Source organism: Salminus brasiliensis, chromosome 2, assembly GCF_030463535.1.
Source record: "Salminus brasiliensis chromosome 2, fSalBra1.hap2, whole genome shotgun sequence".
Lineage (NCBI taxonomy): Eukaryota > Metazoa > Chordata > Actinopteri > Characiformes > Bryconidae > Salminus > Salminus brasiliensis.
The window spans coordinates 49,160,375-49,177,745 of NC_132879.1; the positions used below are offsets into that span (position 1 = coordinate 49,160,375).

A 17,371-nucleotide genomic window follows, 5' to 3' on the forward strand; every position below is an offset into this window, starting at 1 on the left:
AGCGGTTCTGAAACAGGAATTCATGACAGAATCTCTGTACAGTATTACAGTAAAAAGAAGTGAGCTGATAATAATCTTCCCCTGAGAAAAGCTTATTAAGCTTATTAAGAAAAGGTGTTGATCAGCTACTTCACCTGCATGCATCCACATTCTTTGTTGTAATCGTTCTGATAAAATATGAATTCCCACAATACTTCTAAGCTTTTTCTGTGCACATGTATCCACTACAGTCTTGAGGAAATACAGTAAATACAGTAAATAGTGATAAAACAAGAAAATAATAGTCTTTTACCTTTAGAAATACATCTCTTTTATCTCCAAATGAAATCTTTCTAAAAGAGGTTTACCAGATAAATTCTATGGAGTCGTTAAATGATACTTTGTTTTCCTTTTTATTATTTTCCAGTTTTCCCATTGAATGTTCTTAGATATAGAGGACCAAAAAGCTTGCAGCACAAAATGTCACCAAGAACATTCCTAATACATGTATTACATGATTAATTAATATAATATAATCAATGTAAACGCGATTAATGATTCATTTTCCAATATTAATATTCCCAACAAAGACTTTACCACAAATATCAAACAAGCATTACTAAAAAAACATGAACACACATTTGGGAATGTATTTGAAGGATCCTGCAAACAGAACAGCCTGTAGTGTCAAAAACTGCAGAGACTGAGAATTTCAGTCTTCCCCGGCTGCAGGCTAGACTGTGGCTGCAGCTGTTGTTCAGAGCTTGTGGTATGAAGTAAAAGAGTAAATATGCCAAATAATCAAATATACCAAAGCTAACTCTGCCAGAGTTACAGACTTGGTGTCTGAGAGCATCTCGAGAATCTGTGTAAATATGGAATCACTCTTTACTTTTAACTCTGTGAAGGAAATCACCTCACTCAGAGAAGTGTGGTCACTGTGTGAGGAAATGTCTTTAACATGCTGCTGCTGTTTAGGTCTGCATTCACTTCAGGAGTCAGGATCAGGAGCATATCTAGATTAGATAATATTCAGGACTGCTTACTTAGTTAGAGTAACCACCTACTGACCACAAGGCGACCATCTTACACACAGATTCATAATATTCATATTGTTGAAAATACATTTTGTTTCTGCAACAAAAAAAGAGGATGTGATTTAACTACACACAGGTCACAGGAAGTCCAGACTTACCGATGGTCCTCATCTGTGCTCTGGGAGAGTAGAGGTGTATGTGAAGACCTGGGGAACGGTGTGTAATGTTGGCTTTGACCAGCAGGATGCAGAGGTTGTGTGTCGAGAGCTGGGCTGTGGGCTTCCTGTGGAGATGCTGGGAGCAGCTGCTTTTGGCAGAGGGGAGGGTCAGGTGTGGTCAGAGGAGCTTCAGTGTAGAGGGGAGGAATCTGACATTACTCTCTGTCCAACATCATCTTCACTCAAACACAGCTGCTCTCATGACAGTGATGTGGGACTAGTGTGTGCTGGTACAGTATGAATTTTTAAAACTTTGGTGAACGTTGCCACATTTTATTACCACAATCACCCAGTCTCTGCTCATTCCTGTTATTTGATGTTCAATCAGGTCACACTCAGGCTCGCTTGATGGATGGCTCAGACTCCTGTTCTGGTCGAGTGGAGCTCCAGTACGTCAGTGAGTGGGGTACAGTGTGTGATGTAAGCTGGGATATGAGAGCTGCCAGTGTCCTCTGTGGTCAGCTGAAGTGTGGGAATGCTGTGGCTGTGTTGGGGTCAGACTGGTTTGGGGAGGGGAGTGGCCGGATCTGGGCTGATGTGTTTGATTGTCAGGGGAACGAAACACACCTGTCAAAATGTCCCATTTCATCATGGAGTCGAACTGCATGCTCTCATAAACAGGATGTTGGAGTCATCTGCAGTGGTGAGATCTGAAATGGTTCACTGTGTCTTGGAGTAAAACTCTGTGTTAATGAACACTGTTCTACTGTGAGACAATGATCACCTCAAACAAGCAGAAAAGCTTTAAGATAAGTGATGATTTTCCTCTTCAGGTTCTTCTCTGGCATTGCATGAGGGGCAAGTGCGGTTGTCTGGAGGAATGGAGTGTGAGGGGGAGGTGGAGGTGTACTTCAGGCAGGCCTGGAGGAGAGTTCTGATGGACTCCCGGAGTGAGTCTGAGGCATCTGTGGTCTGCAGACAGCTGGGCTGTGGTTCTGTACTCAGCATCTCCAGCTCCTCTCCATCCAATTCTGAACACAGCTACATGTGTGTGACGGGATTCAACTGTTCTGGGAGTGAAGCTCATCTGGGGAACTGCAGCAGTGCACAAGAAGTCAACTGCAGCTCCAGAAAACAGCTGTACATCACCTGCTATGGTGAGAGTTACCCAAGTATTAAAAGTATTTTAACATTCTCAGGGGACTGATGTCATTTGGACAAATTATGATTTTAGCATCGATAAAACAATTATTTTGCTGTGTGAAGACGATGTGTGTGTGTGTGTGTGTGTGCGCACATGTTTAGGTAGGTTTAGTCGTGTCCACAGCTCCATCAGACTGGTTGGTTCTGGGGGAGACTGTGCAGGAAGGCTGGAGGTTTTCCACAATGGCTCATGGGGGACAGTGAGTCATGACTTGTGGGATATTAAGGATGCACAGGTGGTCTGCAGACAGCTACAGTGTGGTGTGGCTCTCAGTACTCTGGTACCAGCCCGGTTTGGAGCTGCAACTGGACTCATTTGGCTAAATGAGGTGGAGTGTGAGGGGAATGAGACGTCTCTGTGGAACTGCACATATGAGCTGTGTGGAGAGGGAGAATGTGGACACAAGGATGATGTAGGAGTCGTGTGCTCAGGTGAAACCTGCTGACTGCTGTTATTCTTTAAACATTGTGTTACAGTTGATGGTGAAAGTGATTAACACTGAAATAAAAGTACAGCATATTTCAACCTGATGATCCAAGTATTTCCAAAAGAATTCACAACAGGCTTTCTTCTCCCACCAGAGTTTAAAGAGATCAGACTCACTAAGGGCTGTGAGGGGAATCTGGAGGTGTTCTACAATGGAACCTGGGGGAATGTGTGTGTAAATGGGATGACTGAAGAAACAGTAAGTTTGATCTGTAGAGAGCTAAACTGTGGAAGAACTGGCAGTGACTCCTCGACCAAAGCAAGAGTGGAATCAGCTCCTAACTGGCTGGATGATGTGAAATGTAGGAAACCTGACTCCACTCTGTGGAACTGTCCTTCTTCCCCCTGGGGAAAGAGCACATGTGATAATACCAATGAGGTGGCTCAGATTACCTGCGCAAGTAAGCAGTTCCTCTCTATATGTTCTTTATTGTATGTATGGTTTAATGTATCAACACAAGTAAAACGTAACAGTTCAGAAATTATGCAATGAAGGTTCATGTGAACATGCTGGCCTTCACCCTTCCAGCACTTGTAGCATCGTGTGATGGGTGTGTTCTAACTACTGGCTGGTTCAGTATCAGAGTATTAGTTATGTTACAAATATCAGCCTGACTTCCTCAATAATTTATAATATTTATGTAAGAATATTGAAGGGTAGTTATTAGAGGTAGGATAGACTGTACTGGAAATATAATCTAATGTATTTCAGTTCAGTTGTTAAGAATTCTGATCCTTATGTGTGATGTAGAGCACCTGCCTATCAAGCTGACAGGAGTAAAGGGAAGCTGCTCTGGGATGCTACAGGTGTTTCATAATGCTGAATGGGGGTCTGTCTGTGGTACTTGTTGGGACATCAAGGACGCTCAGGTGGTCTGCAGGCAGCTGGGCTGTGGTCCTGCGCTGAGTGCAGATCAGCATCCTGGTGGAAAGACTATCTGGATGAGCAGAGTGAAGTGTAAAGGGAATGAGATTCACCTGTGGGACTGTTCTCATTCCCTGAAGGAAGACACTGACTGCTCCCACAATGCTGGAGTCACCTGTGCAGGTCAGAGGAGCCGTCTGACTCCAATATAAACACTTTTACTAAATCATATTAAAATCAACAGATCATAATTATTCTGTTTTTACAGACAGATCTGTGCCTACGACTACAACAACCACCACCTCCACCACCACCGGTACCCTTTTCACCTCTTAGGTCATTTTTCTAAATGTTTGTGAATAGATTGTTCAGATCTACACAGTTTTAGTTCTGTGTTTTTATTTCCAATTTGTCTCACAGTAAGGAGAACAAACCCTACTCCACAAACTCCTCCATCAGCTGTTCCCTACATCTATCCAGTGTCTCTCCTGGTGCTGGGAACGGTGCTCTTCCTGGCCTTAGTGCTTCTGGTTGTGCTGTTTAACCAGAACAGAGTGTTCAGGAGAGGTAGGGAGATTCAGAGATCATCTACAATCCACTTTCTGTACATTCTCTAAACATCATCAGTCCTTCAGTCTGTCATCAGTCTTCTCTTCTACTGAACTGACTCCATGTTTCTCTCTGTCTCTCTCACAGTGCTCTCTAAGAGGAGGCAGAAGACTCTGCCTGAGGACATCTATGAGGAGATCGACCCCAGATACATCACCAACAGAAATTACTCGACTCAGCGGAGTGAGTGTTCTGTGTGCACACATCACATTTGTACAGCTATTACCAGTTTAACCTGAATACCAAATTCTAACCGCAGGTGTGTGTGTGTTTGTTCATGCTTGCTTGTGTATATGATGGGATGTATCAAAGGGAAACTGGTGTAAGCAGGGGGTGGGATGTTTGTGAGGGAATGAATGTGTGATGGTTAGAATTAGAAAGAGTGAGTGTGTGTGTGTGTTCATAAACTTAACAAGCTAGTCCAAGCTAGAACCACTACTGCTAGTCAGTGAGTGAGTGAGTGAGTAACTAGTGAGTCAGTAAGTGAGTCAGTTACTGAGTCATTTAGTGAGTGAGTGAGTCAGTTAGTGAGTCAGTTAGTGAGTCAGTTAGTGAGTGAGTGAATAACCTCAGAGGAATCGAGAAGTGACTGGCAGTCAGTGAGGGTTAAAGCTTGTGTCTGTTGAGTTCATCTACTGACTGAAGTCCAGTATTCAGCTCAGTTCACACTGATCTCAGCACTCAGAGGCTTGTGGGAGGATCTGCTTCCTGATCAGGTTTCATGACTGTTCTGATCTCCTCCAACAGGACGGATCCTCTCTGAAGAACAACATTCAGGATATGAGGACGTGGATGAGGAGTTTATATCAGGTAAGGGGATCTATCTGTGTGTGTGTGTGTGTGTGTGTGTGTTTGTTTGTTTGTGTTATGTTGACCAATAAGAAATTAGATTATTAAATAATTACTACAATTAATATTATTGATTAAATCTACAGTTAAACACAGTCAAATTGGGCAATTAAGGGAAAAATTGTGATGAATTGTTCATTATTATTTATTTTTATTAGAATTGGACAGTGTAATTACAATGTACAATGTAAAGAACAGCTGACAGATCGTGTTAAAAGTGAGGAAATTGAGATACACGGTTTGGAACTGAGGCGCGGGGCTGATTTACACAGAAACCAACCTGCCTCGCGCTAAAAGTCTCATCATCCATTGCAGCACTTCTTTAACATTACAGTCTCATCACACTAAAGAGCGCACGTGTCAGTAAGGAAGGGGAAACGCTCCTGCGTTACGTTCACGGGGACAGAGAGCACACTGTTCCTCCTATTGTTTTACGCAGTTTTTATGTGTCTGAGTTTACCTGTAAAATACATAAATGCACGAGTTTCACTGTGATGAATTAAAATGTGTCGATTTTTGGAACATTTTTATTCATTATATTAATGTTTAATTCATAATCAAAATCAAACTGCCTTGCATGTACATTCATCTAAATGTAGTTTAATAATGCAGAAATGTACTGAATAAATAATACAGTCTCTTTTAAAAAGAACAAATTAATATCATTTGTAATTATTGGCATAATACTTAAATAAACAGAACAGGGGCAGGCATGACAATACAGTTCTGTTTACAATAAAATAAGAACAATTATTTTCTTCTTTTCCATAAAATTAAGATATTTTACAGTGTGACACAATTTATAGTTTTTCCACTGAAATTAAAACAGGATATTTCATTTTATGTTTTTGTCCGTTTTTGTTTGGCAGCGTTTCCTTACAGACATTTTAAATTACAAATAATATAAATATTAGTATGGACATAAACCTTCATATAATTAGCTGCATGTTTAATTACAGGTGATTATTTTAATTTGGAAATTTAAATTTAATTAAAGTAACGTAATTAAAATATGTTTTAATTTAATTTGAGAAAGCAGAAAAGGTCTGTATAATTAATATTGTATCTGTTCTTTAAAAAAACAATAAATAAATGTAATTTGTAATTATTGTCATAATTCTCTAAATATCAGTTGTTTGTTAATTTACAGATAATGTACATTTACCCGGTTCTGTTTACAATAACACAATTCTACTGCTTTATTAATTTTTCTACAAAATAAGAATTTCTTCTTGTTAAAAGTAAAGAAATTAAGATACAAGGTTTTGAATTGAAGCGCGGAGCAGATCTACACAGAAACCAGAGCAGCTCTAACCGACCTGCCTCGCGCTGAAAGTCTCATCACTCATTTGTAGCTTTTTAACATTACAGTCTCAACACACTCTCTAAACACTCACACACACTCACACACACACACACTAAACACTCACACACACTAAACACTCACACACACACACTAAACACTCACACACACTAAACACTCACACACACACTAAACACTCACACACACTAAACACTCACAGACACTAAAAACTCACACACACTAAACACTCACACACACTAAACACTCACACACACACTAAACACTCACACACACTCAACACTCACACACACTAAACACTCACACACACTAAACACTCACACACACACTAAACACTCACACACACTAAACACTCCCAGACACTAAAAACTCACACACACTAAACACTCACACACACACTAAACACTCACACACACTAAACACTCACACACACACACTAAACACTCACACACACTGAACACTCACACACACACTAAACACTCACACACACACACTAAACACTCACACACACTAAACACTCACACACACACACTAAACACTCCCAGACACTAAAAACTCACACACACTAAACACACTCACACACACTCAACACTCACACACACTAAACACTCACACACACTAAACACTCACACACACACTAAACACTCACACACACTAAACACTCCCAGACACTAAAAACTCACACACACTAAACACTCACACACACACTAAACACTCACACACACTAAACACTCACACACACACTAAACACTCACACACACTAAACACACACACACACTAAACACTCACACACACACTAAACACACACACACCAAACACTCACACACACTAAACACTCACACACACACTAAACACTCACACACACTAAACACTCACAGACACTAAAAACTCATACACACTAAATACTCACACACACTAAACACTCACACACACATTAAACACACACACACACACTAAACACTCACACACACACTAAACACACACACACACTAAACACTCACACACACTAAACACACACACACTAAACACTCACACACACTAAACACTCACAGACACTAAACACTCATACACACTAATCACTCACACACACACTAAACACTCACACTCACACTAAACACTCACACACACTAAGGAGCGCACTGTCAGTAAGGTAGGGGATCTTGTGTGATCTACAGGAGTGTGTTTTTATTTAGTTTAAAATGTAGATGAAGATCCTAAATAAAACTAACAGCGGTGTTACTGCACTCTTCTCATGTGCACCAAAAGACTCCCGCTACGCTGAACTGTGCAAGAGGACAGGGACCCCACTGCCCACCCTTGTGTTTTATGCAGTTTGTGCGCTTTTACGCATCCCTGTGTTTTAACCACTCTGTGTGTTTATGTATCCGTGTTTACCAGTAAAATCCATAAATAGATGAGGTTTGCGGTGGTGAAGGGAACTGTGCCGATTTTTGGAACATTTTTATTGATTATATTAATGTTGAATTCAAACACCTACATCTTACATCTACATTAATCTAAAAGTAATTTACTAAAGCAGAAACGTCCTGAATAAATAATATAGTCTCCCTCCTTTAATAATAATCATCATAAAAATAATAAATGAATATAATGTGTAATTATTGTGATAATACTTTCAAATAGCAGTTGGGTTGTTCATTTAAAGATAGTGTCTGTACATGTACCCGGTTCTGTTTACAATATAATAAGAAAATTACTTTTCCCATAAAATGAGGATTTTTTACAGTGTGACCCAGTGTAAAGAAAAACTGCCAGATCATGTGAAAGTGAAAACATTGAGATACAAGGTTTTGAATTGAAGCGCGGAGCAGATCTACACAGAAACCAGAGCAGCTCTTACCGACCTGCCTCGCGCTAAAAGTCTCATCACCAGGGTCTAGATTTATTAATCAGATCTAAATATTGTAATTAATCAGATCTGAGTTGTGGAGCCGTGGTTGCTTTTCTCTACAGCTGTTGTATTTCAGTCTGTGCGCTCTCTGGTGCATTTACACACAGGGTTGGGGTTTAGGTTTGTGCTGCGGGTTTATGAGTTTTGGGAGGTTTTTACGCACCGGGAGCGAAACAAGGAAAAAGGTGAAGTTCACTCAATGATAAATGTCCTTTTTACATGTTGATACATTTGTAGACACATGCTGCACCACCTGCAGCGCTTCACCACCTGCAGCGCTTCACCACCTGCAGCGCTACTAATCTGGCCAGTACTACCTTTACCCAAGGTTCCCCATCATATTTAAATTACTCGAGATTTCTATATTATGTTTATTTAAACTTATCTGTCAAAATTGAGCACATCTGTTTAGGTCTATCCAGCTTTAGCTATCCTTTAGGAACAGAGGACAATTAGTCTTGAACAAAGTGGCAGCTCCCATCTATTTTCTATTGGTCGACAAAGGAACAATACCTGCCTCATATTGTGACAGATAGAATATGTATCATAAACATTATGATCTCTCTCTAATATCTCATGATATTGTTTATGCTAGTTGAAGTACCAACTGCTTTAAGATGTGCTGGTTGATGTAACGTGTGCCAGCTGTCTGAGGATATGTCGGTTGATGTGCCAGTGGCTTTATCATGTGTCTTTTGATCTGCTGGCTACTTTACTTAGAATGCTGCTCAAGATCTTCAGGATAAGATGATAAGATTCGCCCATGTTTCACAGAGACACAGCGCATTAGAGCAGCTAGCAGTGATGATTTCATTGACAGTTGCTGCTTTAGATCCATGAGGTCCTATGATTAACAGCCCTAGTTTTATACAGGAGCTGCTGATGCTCTGAAAACCTGATGATTCAGTGCTGATCTTAATGAGGAAATACATGACTGCTCTGATCTCCTCTAACAGGAAGTATCCTCTCTGAAGAACAGCGTTCAGGATATGATGATGTGGATGAGGAGCATCTCTCAGGTCAGAGGTCTTATGATCCAGGTTGAGTTTCTGTGCTTTTCTAGTAACATGTGCTGCTCTTTGTCTTTAACAGTGAGTCTAGTTTGTTTCACTGTTTAAAGATTTGACTGATCTTTAGATCTGAAGATGTTTGAAGTGTCTTAATCTCTTAAACTTGGTTCCAGGCTCCCATTCTTCATTCCTCTAATTCAATAATAACTCAGTTTCCACTGTTTTCTGCGATTTAATGAGTTTTGTTTTTTGTTTATTTTAAATATTTTATATTAATTTCTAAATGTAATTAAAACTTATAAACTTTCTTCTTTTTTTCAGAAAAGTCTCAGACTGGAGTAAAGACAGAATATTATGATGATGTCATCACCAGTGGTCTGATAAGTGAGTTCCTTTATTAATGAATCTCCTGATTTGATTTTACATTAAACTACAGTGTAAAAATCTGATGCCCTGGTTATAAAGACAGTCTGCTTTTCTTTGATTTAGGTGATGCAGAAAAAGAGGACCTAGGAGAGAACTATGATGATGTCATCACTGCTGGACAGATCCCTGATACTGAAGCAGGTGTGTTTCTGTTTTGGGGTTTAAGTTCAGACAGAAGCAGAAATTAAGCAGAGATTAAAATATGATAAAATGATAAGAATTAAATACATTTCTAAATGTAATAGATCATTTGACGTGACTTCATCAGTTAGTGTTCAAGTAAAGACTTTTAATGGTGGGACAGATTCAGGACAGCTTCCCAATCAAGCCGAGGTTCAGATTGCTTCAGCATTTGCAAAATGTTCAGTTAAGAAGCTTAACAGCCTGACCGGCTCTTCACCACTCACTAAGCCCCACTACTAGACAACTGTTTCAATTGAAGAAGCTTCTGAGCACAATGCGTCAAATATGAGGTTTTAATGGAAAAGGTGCAGAAATACCCAGTTCAATTCTAATGGTTTTCTAGTGTGCAGTTGAAGACGTATTTGAAGGCACGTCATGCTCTCTCAGTCTCTCAGCAGTCTAAACAGCTCTAAAAGACGTTAGGTTTATTTTCAGAGACCCCTGATCATTTACACTATGGAGATTTTTCAGGGGGTCCTAATGGTTAATTAGTTGGTTATACGTTGCCTTGTTCAGCGGTTATATCTGAAACACCTGAGAAACACAGTATCCTAAAAACCTGGTTTAGATGTTTTAAATATCTCTGTTTTATTTTAGAGAACATTGATGAGAGTTATGATGATGTCATCAGTGGTGATCAGAGGTCAGCTGATGTAACAGGTATGACTGTAATGTAACAGTACTGTAATCTCCAGCATGAACACAGTCACTGATGATACTGATGCTGATTTAATGAGCTTTCTCTCTACATTCTGACAGAAGACGTGTCAGATAACTATGATGATGCTGTTCCCACTGAACCAAACTCCACCATTAAGACCAGTAAGATTTTATTCATGTAGAGAAACCATTACAAACTTCTACAATCTGAATCTTTCTTATTCTTATAACTGATCTTCTCATGTTGCTGCAGTGGACACACCAGTGGACACACTAGAGGACACACTAGAGGACACACCAGCGGACACACCAGTGGACTATGATGATGTCATCATTGCTGAACAGGATGTAGGAGTGAAAGGTGAGCGACTGATCATGTGTTCGCTGCTACATTACAGATGTGTGGAGGGTGGATTAAGTGATAGGAATAAAAGGTGGATTAAGGGATTTAAATGAAGAGCAGCACAGTGTGGAGAAGAAGAGCAAAATGTTTGAACAATCAAACCTTGGGTTGAACTGGGTTTTCTAAATCCTCTCCCACATCATTCTATTCTAGTGATGTTTTGATGAACAGTGAGAAAAACCTCTGATAATAAAGTGTTGCTGTGAGACGCTGCTCTCCACTCATTAAAAATGACTCTTTCCTTTTACAGATTATGAGGATGTGAAGGAGGAGCCTCAGACTGAGCTGAATCATGTGACTGAGAGACCACAGCCGCTGTCCTTCTTCAGAAAATTACATACAAACCTCTTCAGACGCAACAAATAATTTCATTATAGATTAAATTATAGATCATTTCATTATAGATTCAATTATAGATCATTTCATTATAGATCATTTCATTATAGATTCAATTATAGATCATTTCATTATAGATTAAATTATAGATCATTTTATTATAGATTAAATTATAGATCATTTCATTACAGATCACAGTTCATTCATTCAAACTGTTTTATACTTTAGTTTACTTTACTTTTTATCTTTATGAAAACATTTCATATCTTATGTGAGTTAATTAGTTTAAGTGTAATTAGTTAATTATTCATTATTTAAAGTCTCATTAGAAGGATTTAGATAATTATTCATTTGCTAACATAAAAGCTGCAGATTAGTCTAGATGAGGGCTGTGACTGTTTTCCTTTAAAGGGCTGTTCGTCATTTCTGAGGGTAAAGTAGTGAAATATGTTCTGGTGAGAAATAATTGGTTAAAGCTGCTCCTCAGTTCAACCCCTGATGATCAGAGAGACAGCTTTCTATTTTCAGTGCTGCAGTGCTGAAATCAGGCAGCTTTTTATTCTTATTAATAAAACATTTATAGAAGAGAAATGAATGATCTGTTATTGTGTTAAACTGATGAAAAGAGCACTTCTACAATGATCTGGTGATGATATTCTTATAATTATTAGATCATATCCAAACAATCACAATAAGTTAATTAAATAATAAATAAATATAAGGCTCGCGGTCGCAATGCATCTTTAAAAAACAGCAACTGTAAAAGAATATAGTAAAGTTTTGTAAATGTACTGGTGTACATTTTTACAGAGTAAATTATTTTTACAATGTTTTTTTCTGACTATTTTAACCATCATTAAACTTCTTATAAAACTGAAGAATTTGTCCTTGAATAAATTTGACTCTTTATTACAAAATTATGTTTGCATTTGTTTGATTTCCCGCCTTTTTCCTCGCGCTACACGCAGGGTTTGTGTTTTCCACTCGTTTTTAAACCCACCCCTTTAAGCCCCCTTCTGTCGGTCGTGTTCATGAAGCTGCAGATCCTCCGAGTCGCGACGCGGCGGCCTGGGTTCAATTCCCGCGAGACTTTCTTCAGTCTTCAGCTTCACTCTGAGATCAGCTGATCTGCACTGGGGCCGATGGTCACGTGGTTGTGGAAGCTCGAACCCCGCTCTAGATGATCACCCCATATATTATTATTATTATTATTAATATTTTTAGTATTTACATGTTTTATTACAGATAAATATTACAGATTTACTTCATTTAGGAAAGTCATGCTGGCTAGGCGAGACAAGGGAACACTCGCAGGGACAGAGCAATGCAAGAATATAGTCTTTAATAATAAAACCAAACAAACAACAAAACGAGCAGCAAAGTACAGGGTCCAATAAACAGAAACAGAAACAGAAACAAACAGGTGAAAACAGAACTGGGGCTAAACCTGGAAGACCACCTGAGTCTGGAGCGCAGCCCGGGAGCAAAGCGAGAATGGACAAATCAAACAGAGGGAGGAAGACTAGAACTCAAAGAAACCAATGAAACTATCTAGCAAACAAAACCTCAGCCCAAAACCGCGCTCGTCAGGCGCTGAGAAACTTACTGGACTAGAGTGCCCAGAGAACCGGACACCAAAACCCAGTGGAGACCAGCCGGTGACCCGGACAGCGACCTCCTTCTGACCGTGAAACCGCTCCGATAGAGCATCCACGACCGAAACCTGTAGACTCTCCTAGAAGCCTCCTGACCGTGAAGACAACCTCACAGCTGGGCATCGCAAGAGTAATTCTGGGCGCCGAGGCCTCTGCGTTTGCTCCTTCTGTGCTCCCTGTGCTCTCAGGTGAAACGAATCAGAGCTAAACAGAAAACATGGCGTCTTACTGCGACCGCTGTCAACATAAAAGTCCTTAGTGAGAAAAACAACGGAGGAACAGAAAGTACATGAACACTGAAACCAACCCAACATCGACTGAAAAGTCCCAAGGAGCCTGTGGACCTTGAATTGGTGAATTGGTCTTAGATGGGCTGACAGAAAGCTGAAAAATACTGGCGTAAAACTTAAAATAACAGCTGGTTTCTTCATTTAAAGAGAGAAATTGTGTATAGAATTATTTAAAAAAAAAAAAACAGAATATTAATTTTTAAATTTTTTATAAAACTAGGGAAGGAGGGTAGATTAGTCCACTGAAAAACCTCATGCAGCTGCTTGGACAGTGCGGGACAGCCCATGTAGCAACAGTCACAGCTTTGCTAAATGACATTTTCACCCTGATCTCAGAAATAGATGGAAACGATGCTCACACTGAGGAAGCTGAGCTCAGATATCAGTATCAATACTGAACAGATCCTGAGATGAGTTTGAAAACTTACAGTACAAATAAATAAATAAACAAATAAATTACAGTACAAATAAATAAACAAACTAATAAATTACAGTACAAATAAACAAATAAATTACAGTACAAATAAATAAATAAACAAATAAATTACAGTACAAATAAATAAACAAACAAATAAATTACAGTACAAATAAATAAACAAACATAGCTCATATTATGAATTAAAAATATTCTGCTTTGTGGATTAATAATGAACATGAGTTCTTTCAGTAATGAGGATTAGAAAAGTTGAAGGAAAATAACTGAACTAATGTAGTGATGAGATATAGTTAATAATAACCAGATATCATTCAAAGTTTTTAGACACAGAGTGAACACAGCGTCAGAGACTGAGACTAGGGCTGTGTCCCAAACCACACAGCACCACAGTAAACAGGGTAAACAGTATATAAAAATACACCACCATTACAGTGGGGCAAAAAAGTATTTAGTCAAGTTTGTCCAAGTTCTCCTACTTAGAAAGATGAGAGAGGTCTGTAATTTGATCATATTTACACTTCAACTATGAGAGACAAAATGAGTAAAAAATCCAGGCAATCACAAGCTGAGTTGCATCCCAAGAACACCATACCTACTGTGAAGCATGTAAGAAGCATTTCAAGGTCCCGGAGTGGCCTAGCCAGTCTCCAGACCTCAACCCCATAGAAAATGTGTGGAGGGAGTTGAAAGTCTGTTTTGCTCGCCGACAGCCCCAAAACATCACTGCTCTAGAGGAGATCTGCATGCAGGAATGGGCCAAAATACCAACTACAGTGTGTTTCAGTCAATAACTGTGTCTGAAAAATAAAGGGCACTAAAATGATCCCTACATATGTCGCCCAACTCAGAGTGTGTGTGTTGCTTTTGACGTCGCTGTAAGAAAAGAACATAGGAAATCATTTTTACTAATAAGAGAAACAAATGATCAGTGAAATAATTGTGTTAAAAGCAGTGTTTTATATAAATGACACTGTGTGTACTTCTTAAACACACTCTGAGCCACACTGATCTACAGTACAACAGAAATAGTCCTGAAATATGTCACTTTACATGTAATATATATCAAATTAATTATAAATAAATGATTATTAAATAATTAAATATTATGTATTTATGAAGCACAATTATTTACAAATAAAAGGCAATTTATTTATTTATTCTAATTATAAATGAAAATAATTTTTTCACAAAACTGTTTGAGATGCACTCAGGTCCACATAAATGAGTTTGAACAATTTTATTCTGAGCTCCCCCTACAGTCAGGAAGTGTAACTACAAATGAATTCACCCCCCAAAAAGGCTGAAGGCCCAGTGTTGCCATGACACTTGTGTCCATGATGAGTGTGTGTGAACTTCAAACCACAACTGTGTGTAGATGTTTTACATTTCATAACTGTCCTGTTATTATTATTACAATTATTATTGTTATTATTATTATTACTATAATAATCATTATTATTAGTAGTAGTAGTAGTAGTATTTGTCTCATCAAATTGAGACCTTGGAGTTTGGTCCACTATTTCCAATATGACTCATATTTAATTAATAAATGTACAATTTTAATGTGTCCATCACAAATTTCCACTTACTCATATTTATAGATGCTTTATTAGTCCTGAGGCCTTTCACCTGAGGAGTGACTTCTAGGCCACAGTACAGATGCACTGCTGCATTATAATGACTACATGAGTTATTAAATGTTTTGAGTAATTTCAAACCAAGCATCCAGTTTATTGACAGTTTATTAACACCATAACAAGCACAAGTTCATTCTCAGTTGAGTTAGAATGGACAAAAATGGGTCAGATCAGTGACTATAAACCTGGTGTGATATTTGTCTCTGCATGCTGGTTCTAGCATCTCCAGAACCTCTGTCCTGGGCTTTACACACACAGCTACATCAAGCTGTCATTAAGAATAGAGTGAAAAGTGAAAAAACTGCCAGTAACTGGCAACCTGGTGGACAGAAACAGCATGTAGATCAGAAAGGTCAAAGGTCAAAGTTGTGCAAACGGACACAGATCACATCCAGACACATCACATCTGAGCTCAACACTGCAGTGCAGAAAGACACAAGCAGCAGGTTCATAGCACTGACTGTATCTATATGATTACATGTGGTCAGCGGTGCTTAGAGCCACCTGCAGTCATTCCCACACTACAGATCCAGCATCATATAGAATCCATTCTAAGACCAATTCATTATGTCCTGAAAGCCACAGGAGGAGGAATGTGCTCCAATACAGCTCTGTATATCTGAGAGATCACAGGAGAGATGTTGGAAGACCATCAGTAACCTCAGCAGGTCAGTAAAGAGACAGAGGGGCTTCACAGGCCTGAATATAGACATTAGAAATGCTCTGCTTCCATCTAGTGGAGAATAAAGAGAACTGCAGCAACTGATGCATAATGCTTCTGTACAGCAGAAATAAAGACTAAAAAATATTACAGTGTTACAGAATATTATCATTATTATTATTATTATTTATAATAATATTATACTTATTTAATTAAATGATTGTGTTATTTGTCCTAACAGTGTGCGTGTGTGAGAGAGAGAGAAAGTGTGCTGGGAGGGGCTTTATCAGTGTATGGATCAGCTCTCTGCAGGTGCAGCATTAAAGCTGTATTACACTGGAGTGTTTCCTCTCTCTGAAGTCAGTCTCCTGTATGTTGGTGGGTTTCCTCTCCTCACACACACACACACACACACACACACACACACACACTCCTCTAGAGAGGGAGGTGGGGTTGTGTTGATCAGCGCTGACGCTCTTTTGATAAATATGGAGAAAGAAAAAAAAGCCTCCTCTGATTTGTCACTGAAAATGTTTGATGGTTTCCTCTCCTCTTTCTAATAAGGTCATAGTGAGTGTGATTGGCGGCTGTGGGGTCTCTCTCTCTCTCTCTCTCTCTCTTTCTCCCTCCCTCCCTCTCTCTCTCTCTCTCTCTCTCTCTCTCTCAGTGTCTTCAGACTCTCTGGGGGAGTGGAGGTGAAGCTTGTTCTGCTGCTGAGTTGAACGGAGTGTGTGCAGGTCAGAGGGAGATGGACAGCTGTGTGCTTCTCATTCTTCTGTCCTCCACGATCACACTCTCCACAGCTGGTAAGTGAACTCCCACCATCAAAAAATCAAAAAGATGAAAAAAGTACTTTTTTTGTGTGTTTTATTGTAATGTTTAGTAAATATAATATTAAAATATATCTCTAAAAATAAAATACAAAAAGATGAAATATAGATAATTTGATAATTTCTCACTCTGGTGTTTACTGTTTTACTGTGTCAATAAATGTCAGTCGCACATTGCGCTGTATCAGAAGCTCTCCCTTTCTTTACAGCTCAATAAAGTTAGTAAAGTTTACATCAGTTTTTTCTCAAGCGACGATTAAATTCCATTTTTAATGTTTAAAGTTCTCCGGTTTATACTGACCAGAACAGCTGAATATTTCATCTTCACAAGATCAGACCTAACCTAAGATGTTTGTTTTTTTAATCAAATTGAAATAAATCCATTAGTAAACACAGTGAACTTCATCAGCATGAAATTCTTATT

At 38.9% G+C, this 17,371-nt stretch overlaps 1 protein-coding gene across 1 annotated transcript in view; it reads left to right on the forward strand.

The window, feature by feature from the left end:
• Positions 1 to 11,513, forward strand: part of LOC140549426 (scavenger receptor cysteine-rich type 1 protein M130-like) — a 39,928-nt gene extending 28,415 nt beyond the window's left edge. The window contains exons 16-32 of the mRNA XM_072673068.1: positions 1,164 to 1,464; positions 1,563 to 1,877; positions 2,008 to 2,331; positions 2,480 to 2,809; positions 2,960 to 3,265; positions 3,616 to 3,912; positions 3,998 to 4,045; positions 4,150 to 4,296; positions 4,426 to 4,521; positions 5,086 to 5,148; positions 9,377 to 9,439; positions 9,752 to 9,814; positions 9,920 to 9,997; positions 10,637 to 10,699; positions 10,799 to 10,861; positions 11,001 to 11,060; positions 11,353 to 11,513. Of these exons, the coding sequence (XP_072529169.1) occupies positions 1,164 to 1,464; positions 1,563 to 1,877; positions 2,008 to 2,331; positions 2,480 to 2,809; positions 2,960 to 3,265; positions 3,616 to 3,912; positions 3,998 to 4,045; positions 4,150 to 4,296; positions 4,426 to 4,521; positions 5,086 to 5,148; positions 9,377 to 9,439; positions 9,752 to 9,814; positions 9,920 to 9,997; positions 10,637 to 10,699; positions 10,799 to 10,861; positions 11,001 to 11,060; positions 11,353 to 11,468 (2,733 nt within the window). The 3' untranslated portion in view covers positions 11,469 to 11,513. The remainder of the gene's footprint in view (positions 1 to 1,163; positions 1,465 to 1,562; positions 1,878 to 2,007; positions 2,332 to 2,479; positions 2,810 to 2,959; positions 3,266 to 3,615; positions 3,913 to 3,997; positions 4,046 to 4,149; positions 4,297 to 4,425; positions 4,522 to 5,085; positions 5,149 to 9,376; positions 9,440 to 9,751; positions 9,815 to 9,919; positions 9,998 to 10,636; positions 10,700 to 10,798; positions 10,862 to 11,000; positions 11,061 to 11,352) is intronic.
• Positions 11,514 to 17,371: the final 5,858 nt, after the last annotated feature.